General features: G+C 47.1%; 1 protein-coding gene across 1 annotated transcript; it reads right to left on the reverse strand.

Moving 5' to 3' along the window:
• Nucleotides 1-357: 357 nt before the first annotated feature.
• NUP50 (nucleoporin 50) lies at nucleotides 358-12,427 on the reverse strand. Its single transcript, XM_006104542.3, is given in 9 exon segments — nucleotides 358-593; nucleotides 596-709; nucleotides 1,969-2,087; nucleotides 3,764-3,845; nucleotides 6,203-6,859; nucleotides 7,713-7,899; nucleotides 9,004-9,087; nucleotides 11,097-11,175; nucleotides 12,031-12,427. Coding segments are annotated over 8 exon segments (1,398 nt in total). The 5' UTR covers nucleotides 11,166-11,175; nucleotides 12,031-12,427; the 3' UTR covers nucleotides 358-507.
• Between the last annotated feature and the right edge of the window lie 249 nt (nucleotides 12,428-12,676).

Raw genomic sequence — 12,676 nt, forward strand, 5'->3', positions numbered from 1 at the left:
GTAAAAAGAAAAGCAGTTCTGGGTCCTGCCCAGCAGCCTGCAGGGGCAAGGCCACGTCTGCTGAGTGGCCCGGCAGAGGGTGACCTTCAGGACCCGCGCTGCAGCGTTAGAAGAACACTTAAAGCAAGCACACCCCTGCCAGCAGGGCAGCGCTTCACCTGGGAGGGGCGCTGTCCCCACGGCCCAGCCTCGCCCACTGGGCGGGAGGGCCAGGCTCCTCTGGACACCCACCCTCGGGAGCCTCGCCCAAACCCACGGGTGGAAAAAGCTTTGGGAAATCCGATCATTACCCTGATTTCAGTCCATTAAGAAATCACTTGTGGTTAATTTAATAAATGAACATTAAAAATACCAAAATTTCTTTCAAATGTAGTTTACACATTAGACAGTTCTTAACACTAAACATTAAAGGTTTATTGGCCATATTAATCTTGCTCACAGGCTGTAAGTTATCTAAAAGTTCTCAGAACGTCAACGGAAGAAGAAACCTGACTAAGGGGGGCGGGGCTAGGCGTCCTTCTTCCCCAGGAGGACTTGGTGCAGCTCGTCCGCGTCCTCGCTGGTTTTGACCCGGATCAGCATGGTCACGGGGCGGCGGCGTTCTTCTCGTCCTGGGGGGGGTTGGGCACGCAGACGATGAGCACGTTGTTCTTCCCGGTCCGGGTGCACGGCATGTTGGGTGGGATCAGGACGTTCAGCAATATGTTGCCTGCATTTAAGGAAACAAAACAACCCAAATCATACAAACTGCAGCCCCATGAAACCAGAGCTCTCAGGCACTGAACATGAAACATACAGCCCCCTTGCACTCCATGGACTGAAAACGGGGCCACGGGAATGTCACAGAAACGGCCCGGTCCTGACCGAGGCCAGCATGGTGTCCCGAGAGGACCCTGAGGCCACCGGCAGGACTGGCTCTGCCTGCCTGTGGAGAAGCCGCCTCTCCGCCGGTGCGGCCATCCCGCCGGCCCGTCCACTGTCGCACTGAAGGACGGGCACACTGGCCTGCCCCGAGTTCACTAAGTCATCGGAACAGACAGCGGTCAGCCAAGAAACGCGTCCCCGGGGGCCGGCTCCCTGGGGAGTGGAGGACTGCCAGTCCCCACCCACAGCCCGGCTCACAGGAAGAGAAAGGCTGGCGGAGGCCTCCTCCAACCCGCCTGGGGCCCGCCGCTGCCTCTTAGACCGCAGGCCCCTCCAAAACCCTCCTTTCCATGGACTGTTCTAAGGGCCCAGCTGGAGGGTGGGCTAAGGGGAGTGCATTAACGATTATTTGCTACATAAGAGGATTCCTTTAAATGACTGATTCCCCTTGTGTGTCTATCATTAAACCATCCAATTCACCTCCAGCTTTTTAGTCACGTCTCTAACACAAAGGAGCATGCAGACCATTTTGTTAAGGTCTTGCTCTAGCAGTGGTTCTCAACCTTCCTAATGCGTGACCCTTTAATACAGTTCCTCATGTTGTGGTGACCCCCAACCATAAAATTAGTTTCGTTGCTACTTCATAACTGCAATTTTGCTACTGTTATAAATCGTCATGTAAATATCTGATATGCAGGGTGTATTTTCATTGTTACAAATTAAACATTTATTAAAGCATAGTGATTAATCACAAAAACAATATGTAATTATATATGTGTTTTCCGATGGTCTTAGGTGACCCCTGTGAAAGGGTCGTTCGACCCCCAAAGGGGTCGCGACCCACAGGTTGAGAACCACTGTGCTATAGCTTTTAGCAGTGCATGTTCTTACACACTATCCCCCAGGACTCAAATCAATCGGCAAGAACCGCTAAGTCCAGGATGAATCTGGCCTGAACGGCCTCCTCTGTTCCCAACCCCACATCAATGGACTTGAAAATCCCAAAGACTGAGCCGAGCAAGTACAGGGCTTCTACACGGGGCCACGGGATGGTGCCCACGGGACGGTGCCGACGCGGCGCCGCCTGGGAGAAAGGGCACCCACCTAAGTTGGTGTCTGCCCGCACCAACAGCTGTGTCTTCTGATTCGCTGTAGGTTTTAAATGCAGAGTACCTACACCCTTCTCTTTAAATTCATTGTCTTTCTTGTAAAAAAGTTTACACCTACGGAGAAAAACAACAGGTCCAGTCAGACAAACAATGACAAATCAGGTCTGTTTCTAACAACCGCTATTCATACTTGTGTGGGAAATCTCTACTGAATGAGCAGAGGAAGCTTCAAGGCCCGTCTTCTGTGGACCCCGACTGGGCCTGGGCACGAGCCAGACGGGAGCCTGGTTAGATATTCGGGGACCTTCCCACTATTTTCCCAAATTATTACATAACTTTCTGAAACTACCCTTTCTCAAGACAATCAAAATCACGGCCATCTGGTCTTCCAAGGACAAGAACAAATAGAGAAAAGCCCTGACTGGTTTGGCTCAGTGGATAGAGCATCAGCCCATGGACTGAAGGGTCCCAGGTTGCAGGCTTGATCCCAGCCCTGGTCAGGGTGAGCGTGGGAGGCAACCAATCAATATGTCTCTCTCTCACATTGATGTTTCTCTCTCTGTCTCTCCCCTCCCTTCTATTCTCTCTAAAAATCAATGGAAAAATATCCTCCGGTGAGGATTAACTTAAACAAAGAAAACAACAGCAAAACAGAACAAACACTGCCCACAGCCCTCCCCTTTTTTCCTTTCTTATTTCTGAATTCTTTTCAGGACTCCAACAATTTTTTTATCTCCCTAACTAATGACAACGCAGTAAAACATCTCCCAGAAGTCTGTCACACAGCTCCTTAGGTTATCAATAAACAAACCAAAACCACTGCTCCTCTGATTTGCTCAGATTAGGAAAAAAACTGACGATGCCCTTCAGTCATCTGTGTAAACTAATCTTAAAAACAGGCTAAAGGAATTGTTGCCTCTTTTAAAAGTTCTCAGCAGTAGTTAACACTTGGGAATCTCAGAGGACATGGTGATTTTTTGTTATGAAAATGCTGACTCATTAGGCTGAACTTTTTCTATTAGAAAAATACCTCTAGGGAAGCTTCTAAAATGGCAAAAATATTTTTCAGTAAATATCTCTTAAAAGTACTAATTTCATTTCGTTGAGAGTTAACTCAAAACCCCCTTCCGCTTTCTTCTAAAAGCTGCAGCTTTCATGCCAAAGCAAAAGCAGGTCGAATATGCGGTGACGGAGGCGTGTGACTTTGGGTGGTGAACACGGTGCAATTCACAGACGAGGTGTCACAGTGTCACTGACTTGTCTATAATTCTATTAACCAATGTCACCCCAATAAATTTAAAAACAAAGCAGCCCCGACAGCAGGGAAGACAGTGTTCACACAGCCTTCACGGAAGGGGCTGGGCAGACCTGCGAGAGAATCTGTGAAGGCCAGCCAGTCCCCAGGACGGATCAGAGAGCGGAAGTAGCACTGAACCCCAGTCAGTGCCGGTGACTTCCTGGTGGGGGATGGAGGAGGGGAGGGGCAGGGAGGAGAGTAAGGGGAGAGGAAGTAGCCCAGAGAGGCAGGAAGGGCAAAGCGAAGGCCCTCTCTACAGCACGTTGAAGCAGAAGGGCTGGGTCAGCAGGAGAGAAGGCTGTGCCCAGAGAAAATGTCTAGAACCTGTTTGTTTTTAAATCAACGGCCGAGAATGCTTCCTCGCTCCAGTTCAAGGAGTGGGCACCGCCGGCACAGTAAATTCTGGGACAACGTCAGAAGACAAGTCAGAGCCTCTGTTCACGTCTCTGAACACCTTCACCAGGTGGATTCCTCGGCTCCGACTCTTACTTACTTTTTGGAGTAAAAAGCATCTTCTTCTTTGACCTCAGTAACTACTACTTTGGGCGGCTCATCATTTTCTTCTTCATCTCCACCTTTTATAAAAACAACACGAACTCGGTAAGATTCAAATCAAGAGCTTAAAAATGTAATAAAGGAAGTTTGTTACCTACCCCCCCCCCGCCCCTTTCACCTAAAATTCCACGTAAGCTGATATTAAATTGTGTGTGTGTGCATCCACTGGGTTTTTATTATTTTGTGAAAAACGAGAACAATTTTTAATGGGAACATACTTCTCTAGTCTAAAGCAACTGTCAATTTGTAGAAAGCCCTGGAATGAAAAAATGTCCTTGCTTATGATGCAGTGCATACGCAAACTTTTACAGAAAAAAAAAAAATCAAGCAGGTGACAGAGTGAAGTGCTGGGCCTCTGACTCCCCTGTCCAACCTGCTGTTCCCAGAGCCTGCAGGCCAATGCCTTCTTACACAGACAGCGGATCCTGAGTTCTGCTTGCCCCGGACCAGGAAGTGCCTCGCCCAGGAGATGCGGAAGCACATACTGGTTATCAAAGATCTGCAGGAACCTCTTAGCAGACTCACATCAACTAGGGTCAACACAGGAAGCAGTCTTCCTCGGACCCCTGCTGGCCTGGGGTCCATCACTCTTGCCCCTCCCTCTTCCCCTTCCCTTCACATAAAAAAGCCTGAATTTTGTACTTAAGATGGATTTGAGGTTGAGTCTCCCATCTTCTCAGTTGGCACCTTCCTGATCAATAAAACTTTCCTTCAAATTCTGATGTGTGAAGCCTTGGGCACACAGACAGGTAATAAACACTTATGAATATACTCAGATCAGCACTGGAACATTAAAATCTCAGATATGCTTCTAACACTTTCACCCCCAAATGTCCCCGTGACCACACCTGCATCACGCCAAGGAACAAACATCATCAACCAGAGGGAAAAATAAGCAAAATTGTCAGAGAAATCACTCCAAAGCCAAGTGTAAGTAACTTGAGCTTTGTCTGAATCACATGCCTCCCGTGTTCTGGCCCCCCTCCCCCACCCCACCCCCACCCCCACCCCGACCCTGCAGGAGCCAGAACAGCGCTTCCTTTCACTCCAGCCCCAACACAGGGGAGATCAAAGACAGGGCAACAGAGGCAAATGCCCATCCTCTTAAAGAGAAAGGCATTCCCATAAAACTCCCTAAACTAAAAAGCAACTTAAAAAGCGACTCTAAGAGAAACAATTCTGGTGCTCAAACAATGAACTGTGGACAAAAAGAGGCAGACACCACACACAGCAGAAGTCCTGGAAGGCGGTGCAACCCAGACATGTCTTGGAGAGACTTCGTTCATTTGTTCCCCTGACTTATGAAGTCTCCCTGTTAAATTTACAGCCCTGCTTTGCTATGTGACTTGACTTATAACCAAATCTCGTAAATACAAACAATTCAGTGGATATTCATGATAAACTCTCAATAAAATACAATTTTTCAAACATTAATTCACTTAATTCTTTACATACAAGCCATGTATTTGATACTTTTCAAAATCACTGTGCCAGAAAATCTCATATTCTTAATCTTTATATCCTTAATCCTCACAATAACCCTACTGAGAGACCAGTCGGGAGCCGAAAACAAGGAAAACCAGGATTACAGGCTTTATTAAGGGAAAGAGACCTGCCGGGCTGTCTCGCAAGGGGAGAACAGCAACCCGTGCAGAGGTGGGCACGCCTTTTGAGGGGAGGATGGGAAGGAATGGGGGCTGAGTGTATTCGGCGCACGCTGATTGGTGGCTTAATGTATGGTCCATATAGGAACAAGGGCTTAGGGCAGTGGTTCTCAGCCTTCCTAACGCCGCGACCCTTTAATACAGTTCCTCATGTTGTGGTGACCCCCAACCATAAAATTATTTTCGGTGCTACTTCTTAACTGTCATGTTGCTACTGTTATGAATTGTAATGTAAATACCTGATATGCAGGATGTCTTTTCATTGTTACAAATTGAACATTTATTAAAGCATAGTGATTAATCACAAAAACAATATGTAATTATATGTGTTTTCCGATGGGCAACCCCTGTAAAAGGGTCGTTCGACCCCCAAAGGGGTCTCGACCCACAAGTTGAGAACAGCTGGCTTAGGGTATTGGGCAGGTGTGGATTGGTGGTTCAATGTATAGTCCATATAAGGTACATGGTGTCACTCAGGTATTTCCCGGCTGCAGGTTATGTCATACTCAGCCCACCAGTTGGGGGAAGGGAGGATCTGTCACCTACAACACAGACTTTACTGCATTTTGCAAATAAGGAAGCGGAGACTCAGAGGCTCGCCAACCTGGCCTGGATCACGCGGCTCGGAAATGATGGCGGCACGTCTCTGCTTCTTCCACTAAACACAAACCTGCACAGACCACAACCGGACCGAAGGATGAACATCCACTCACCTTTGCAGCCGGCACTGCCGCCCCCGGCCTGGCTCTCCGGTGCCGTAACGGAGAACGGTGAAGGAACGGGCTTACTCTGGGTAATGTCTTTGCCAAATAAACTGGAGTTTCCAGAAGGAAATGAAAACCCAGCCAGGGGGCCAGAGTTTAAGGAGCCCAAAACAGAACCATCAATTTTCTTGCCGAAATTAAACGAGGCACTTGTCGCTCCCAGTGACGGGTCCCCCTTTTTCTCAGGCGCAGCCTCTGCCTTCTTCTCAGAGGTGCCCTCAGTTTTATCCCCATGAAACAGAAATGTTGACTCTTGCTGTGACTTTGCTGAACCAAACAGGGAGGGAGACTGTGAGCCGAGTGGCATGTTGCTGGGTGTCCTCTCAGAGCCGCTGCTCCCGCTGTCACCAAGCTGCTGCTCAATGCCCGCTAGGTAGTTCTCATAGTCCCTAAACACAGGCGTCAGGTCGCACAGCGGGTTCGCGTTCACGTGCTTCACGATCCAGTCCCGCACACAACAGTTCAAGGCCGCCAGCTGCTTGTGGTAGGCGTTCCCCTGGTGAGTGGTGCTCGAGGAAAGACCAGAGGACTGACTGTCACCATTCCTTTTGGGGTCTGAAATCTTATTATCAACCAAGGAGGCGGGGCCATTTGCAGCAACAGATCCTAAGGGAAAGTCAAGCTTTAAGATTTACTTAGAAGGCGATTTGACTAAATCATCTAGATTTCTGTATCGCTCTTCGTTATTTTCTGCCTTTATTGCATCCCATTTTTTGTGACAGTTCAAGTATGTGCACATCTAACATTTAGGATCTGGTTACCACAAAAATCAAATCAAACTCTACACAGGAACAGTACCTATTATATGCTCGCATCAGTCATTTTAAAATAATCTTTTCCTTCAAAAAGATGCCCATTTTACCCAGAACTGTCAAAATACTCTGAGTACAAAACTTAATCCCCAAAACAATCCAACGAGTGGGGCTCTTTTCCAAGAACTCAAGATTTTAATCCATGATCTTATTCTCTATTGCTAATCCCGAGATCTTGATTAATTCCCTCAAAACAAGATCAGGCAACCAACACACCCTAAATCTAGAGGGGAGGACCCCAAGTTTCGGGAAGGCGTGTGCCACACACAGTCTTCGGTGCACGTGTTAACGAAGGCCTGGGGAGACAGGCCTTCACAGAGGCCCGCTAAGAGCTTCCTCTCCTTTGACCCTTAGGTCAGTTCTCGTCACTCATTCTCATTTCACAAAGATCTGGCGGCTCGGAGGTTAAGGAACTTCACCACGGGCACAGAGCTGAGAACAGACCTAGTTCTATTTTGGCTCAAAAGCTCATTCTCTACTCAGAACGCAAATAGCCAACATTTCCCTCATTTCTGTGTGTTTCATTACGACTGTTCTTGCTCAGGTAGTTCCAGGACCCAGGGTAAGTACAAGAAAAACATCTCTGCGAAGTGATTTTCATGGTTATCTTTACACAGATGTGAGGGAGTGAGGGGGGACCTACTTACCAAAGGCCACCTTGGTCTCGGTGGCAGCTCTCGCACTGAAGAAGGGCGGGGCACCTGCTATGCTGTTTCCATTGGACAGTCCTTCCAAAGGCTTCCCTCCAACACAAGCACCGAATCCAGAAAACCCTCCTCCTCCAGAAGGTGCCACCAGCCCTTTAAAGCCTTTGAAGGCCCCGCCACCATCAGACTGAAATAGAAAGAAAGAGCAGAGATAACTGTAATTGTTATAACCGGTAGGCGAGTGAGGGGCAGTATTACCTTGGCTAAATCATGCAACCTCCATCCACTACAGGAAAACTGCTGGCAAGAGCAGAAACAGGACAGGAGCGATTTTACTCATGACAGCTGTGCAAACCAGAGCTCCATCCTCCTGATGAGCTCTTCTCACCCCCGCGGCGTCAGCCTCCGGACGGCTGATTCCTCCTGCCTCTCCCTCTCGCTCCACTCCTGCTGAGAAGCTGCCAGTCTACTAGTGGCTTGTAGAGCTCTCCACACCACCCTAAGGCCATTTCCAAAACGAACGCCATCATTTCCTTCCTAGTGAGGTTGGCCCTTTCCCCATCAAACATCACCTGGCTCATCGCCTACAGCCAACTAAACACCAGTCTAAAGGAGAGGAAACGAGGAAAGAACGTGGACCGAACAGGCCGCAGAGGCACAGCTTCTCCCGCAGCTGCCACCGGAGTGTTCAAACCGCCCCCCTGCCTGACCCAGAGGCCCGAGCACAGTCCCGGGGAAAAGGTGGAGTGACTGCTGAACCCTGACCACGTGATTGCAGTTTCTGAGCTACATACAGCTCCTCCTTGATCTTCCGAGCACAGGAAGGAAGCATTTTAATGCACGACACGGTGGACACGGGAAAGGCTCTGTGACGGTTAAAGGACTCCTCCAACCCACACCTTGACCCCAGGCAGTAGGGAGACTGAGAATTCCTTCTTGTCCTTCCTCACTGCTACTGACACACACTTCTCTGGTCGTCCGTGTTGCTGTCCTCATTTCCTCCTCCACACTGGCACTCAACTCTAATTTCTCTGCATCTGTATCGCTTCCGCAGCTGGGAGCTCCCTGTAAGCACACACCCCCTGTGCTCATTGTTCTGTATGTTCTACACCAGCGGTTGCCAACCGGTGGTCCATGGACCATGGTGGCCCGTGAGGGCCGAAAGGCTGGCGACCACTGTTCTACACCAAGCGCTTTCCCAAGTGGAGAAAGCACTTTAATGAGCACTGACTGATCTGACTGCCCCCCCCGCCCCCCCCCCCCCCCATAGAAAGCTGTAGAAAACACTCACTTCACATCCAACATTTCTACGCTTTGCTTTCTTTATGGCTCTATTCTTCAAGACTTCCTCACTGGCCACTGAGAATGTTCCCACCTGCAGGAGTACACAAATTAAACAGCAATAAGATAAGGCCAAAATGGAGATAAAATGCTGAATGAAAAAGCTAGACCAGGCAAACTCATCTATTATCTGCTAGTTTTCAAAGTACTGTTAATCCTCGTAATACAAATTATAGAGAGGGCACATTAAAATTCATATCCGTGCTCTATCTTGGTGAATTCCAATGCTAGTCAGGTGAACCACCAGTCTTCTGGAGCCTACAAATCCAAGATTTGAATCAGAGAGAGAGGAGTGCGTGCACGAAAGTCTGACAAGGCTAAGGCCACCAAAACTATGGTGCAAAACTACTTAGTACAGCTTTCAAATATTTCAAATACATTCAAAGGTATTAATCAAACTTAAGCTGGAAGGTACCTTAAAGATCATGAACCGCTGGGAGTGGAACCAGTTCTGAAACCCAGGTGCCCAAATCTAGTCTCTCACTACTACCGTTTTCAAAAGTAAAATTGTATTTATGAAACACATAATTCTTACTTTGACAAAGAGCTCTGCCCATTTGCCCTTCATCCAAGAGACCACGGAGGCACTGGGACTCTGGGTGACTGCTGCTAACCCCCAAGCACTAGGTCCACATCGAGGAGCGTGCCGAGGCCGGCTTAGCCATGCCCGCTGTTCCCCGCACAGCTGGCGTCAGTATTCCCGGTAAAAACCTCCGTCCCCAGCTATTTCAGGAAATGTCAGAGGTCTCTGCAGCCACAGAAGGGATCATTTAGTTGCATTTGCCCAAATGTAACTGTTTTTCCACATTCATTCATTAGCAACTATCCAAACGGGAGTTCTTTCATTCCTGAAGTATTTTAATGTCAAAGCAATCTTTATATGGTAGTCTAAATCTTACTGGGCTCAGAATGTAGCTGTCTGTAAGACTTGGGAAAAAATGCAGTTACCCAAATCTTGGCGAAAAAGCATGACGGCAGCTAGAAATGTTAAAAGCCTTGTTAAAATATTAACATGCTTGTGATTTTGACTTTCCTAACCATACTGGTGCGAACATTTGTAAAGGAAAAATATTAATACTAGGATATAGACTCAGAAAGAAGATAGCCATTTATAATAATAAAAGGGTAATATGCTAACTAGACCTACGTCATTCCGGACGTCATTCTGCATGCCCTTCCTGACAAAGCTGGGGACGGAGGGAAGCCAGCTGGGTCCCGGGTGACTGGGGGCGGCCCAAGGGAAGCCAGCCTGGGCCCGGGTGCCGGAGGGAAGCTGGTGCCAGCAGCCGAGGGAAGAAAGGTGTACTCTTGCACGAATTTTTGTGCATCGGGCCTCTAGTCTAAGAATAAGCTTGAAGACACTTGCAGATTCTTTATTTTATTTTATTTTACTTGACACTATCCTCTTAGCTTGGGTGCAGGCTTCCTTGGTGAACCGGCCTGGGTGTCCCACACTGCTGATGAAGCACCCAAAAGACGAAAAGATTTCCTCAGGGAAGGCCATTCTGATTTTGTTAGGAAAGAAACTGGGCCAATATAAACTCTATTTCCATTAATGCCATTGTTGGGGGGAGGGGGGAGCATCTCTGATCTGTAAGAATGAGAAATGAAGCTGGGCTTTGAGAAGATTAGAGTGAGGGAGGGGAACTCAACCATCTGAATCTAAAATGACAGGGATGGCAGACCAAGATGGTGGTAGTGTGCACTTGTCAAGTCTGAGCGTGGCACTGCGCTAAGTTCGTGACTCGATCATTTACTCACCCTTCAGCTGTGATTAAAACCACGGGCTCAGAAGCTGCAAGTGTATGAGATTCAGGAGGAAGGTGCTTCTACAAGGGAGCCCACTATTCAGGAACTAGGTGCTGGTGGAAAGGCACACCCAAATGTAAATAAATGTCTCTATCAAGTACAGGTCACTAGAAACCACACTGTTTCCCATGCAGGATGGTCTTAAAAAGCCTTTTCATTTTACCAGTCTTCATGAGGAACCCAGTTTAAATTGAGAAGCAGTACGAAATCACTCTTAGGAAAACTACTTTTTACCTCTTCGGCTTCGTCTTCTTGATCCCAATTCCTATCTGTCAGTTCCTTCTCAGCAATTCTTTTGGCCATTTTTTCGAAGCTAAAAATAAAAAGATTAGAAGATTTGCTTTTCTAGACCAAGAGTTCACACTTACAAAGAATTTTCAAAATTCACTCTAGCATGAAATGAGACAGGAAACATTCCCCTGGGAACGGCTTTAACGGGACTTTACAAAGGTGTTCTTAGGTTCCCACTGTTTCAAATCCAATACAGGATTACTCGAGGAAGCAGGGTAGGTCTTCTGAACACTAAACCAACTCTATTTGAAAGGAAGTTATATGCAACCTCAACTGATTGTTTAAAACTGAAATTTTAAGCACTGCACATAATCAAGAAGTGCTTAACTAAGTAACTTATTCTATGCAAATTATACTTACAGCCTTACTACAGACAAAACATTTTAAATATTTAAAATTCTCTTCAAGATGATCCAGTGAAGTTCATGCTTAGGTAGGAATTTTAATAAGATGGTGGTCATAAGTTCATGGCATAAGTCCTCTTGTTTAGGTTACAGACATTGGTATAAATACACTTCCCAAGATTGAACATTTAATTACCCCAAATTACATATTGCTAAAATAGGACATCATTTAAAAGCTCAAACTGTAATTAATATGAATGTGTTAACACTCTGAGAATTTATAACCCTTTCAAAGTAAGCCATGAGCTCAGTTCCTATGACACCATTGCGGGGTGGGGCAGGGCAGGGTGCGAGGCGGGGACTGACAATGTTATCGCGAAAGAGGGTTGCTGGCACCTGTCCCTTTGTCATTTGTTTTTTGATCCTACATCACATCCTCTGCCATCAGAAACAAAAACCATCAATGGAGAGCCCACTGTGAGTGGCAGAACTCACCAGCCCAAGGGGCCAAGAAACCCTCGCCCGGAACTTACCATTCGCTGAGGGCTCCGAACCTGCCCACAGCCTTTCTGACAGTCTTTCTCCAGCCTGGTTTGCCCTCAACACCACAAGCCCCGAGTAAGTTCCTAGAAGTTCATGTTCACTAGGATACAAATTATGCATCACCTACTGCTCTTTAATGCCTATAAAATAAACATCACTTGCTGACATTCCAAAGTCCTCCAAAATCCACCCCCGTAATTACATAGGGGGTTTTCAGCTTCGAATAACATCCTAATAATGTTTGAATCCCCTTTTGAATGTCTCCCCGCAAACACTTGGTCAAGTCTGGCTACTAATTTTTGTAATCCAAACGAAAACAATGTAGCTTTACACATAATTCCTTACTGAACTTGACTGTCCAGGGCCAGGTCTCTCTGCCTGCATTCTTTTGGCCATTTTGCTGCTCAATAACTCCCACTCCCACTCCCACCAGAGGGCAGGAGAGGTTAGAAGTTGAAATAATCGCTGTTGCTATTAAGATGAACTATTAACTGTTAAGATATTAAAAGGAAAAGGAGGTGGAGCTGAAAGTACAGAAACTGTAACAAAGGAAGAATTTAACCTCTAACTCATACCCACAGTGGATAATCATAAGGCGCAGCAAAACAATCTAAAAGTAGCTGCTCTCATGTCCTA

This window comes from Myotis lucifugus, unplaced genomic scaffold (assembly GCF_000147115.1).
Source record: "Myotis lucifugus unplaced genomic scaffold, Myoluc2.0 scaffold_582, whole genome shotgun sequence".
Classification (NCBI taxonomy): domain Eukaryota; kingdom Metazoa; phylum Chordata; class Mammalia; order Chiroptera; family Vespertilionidae; genus Myotis; species Myotis lucifugus.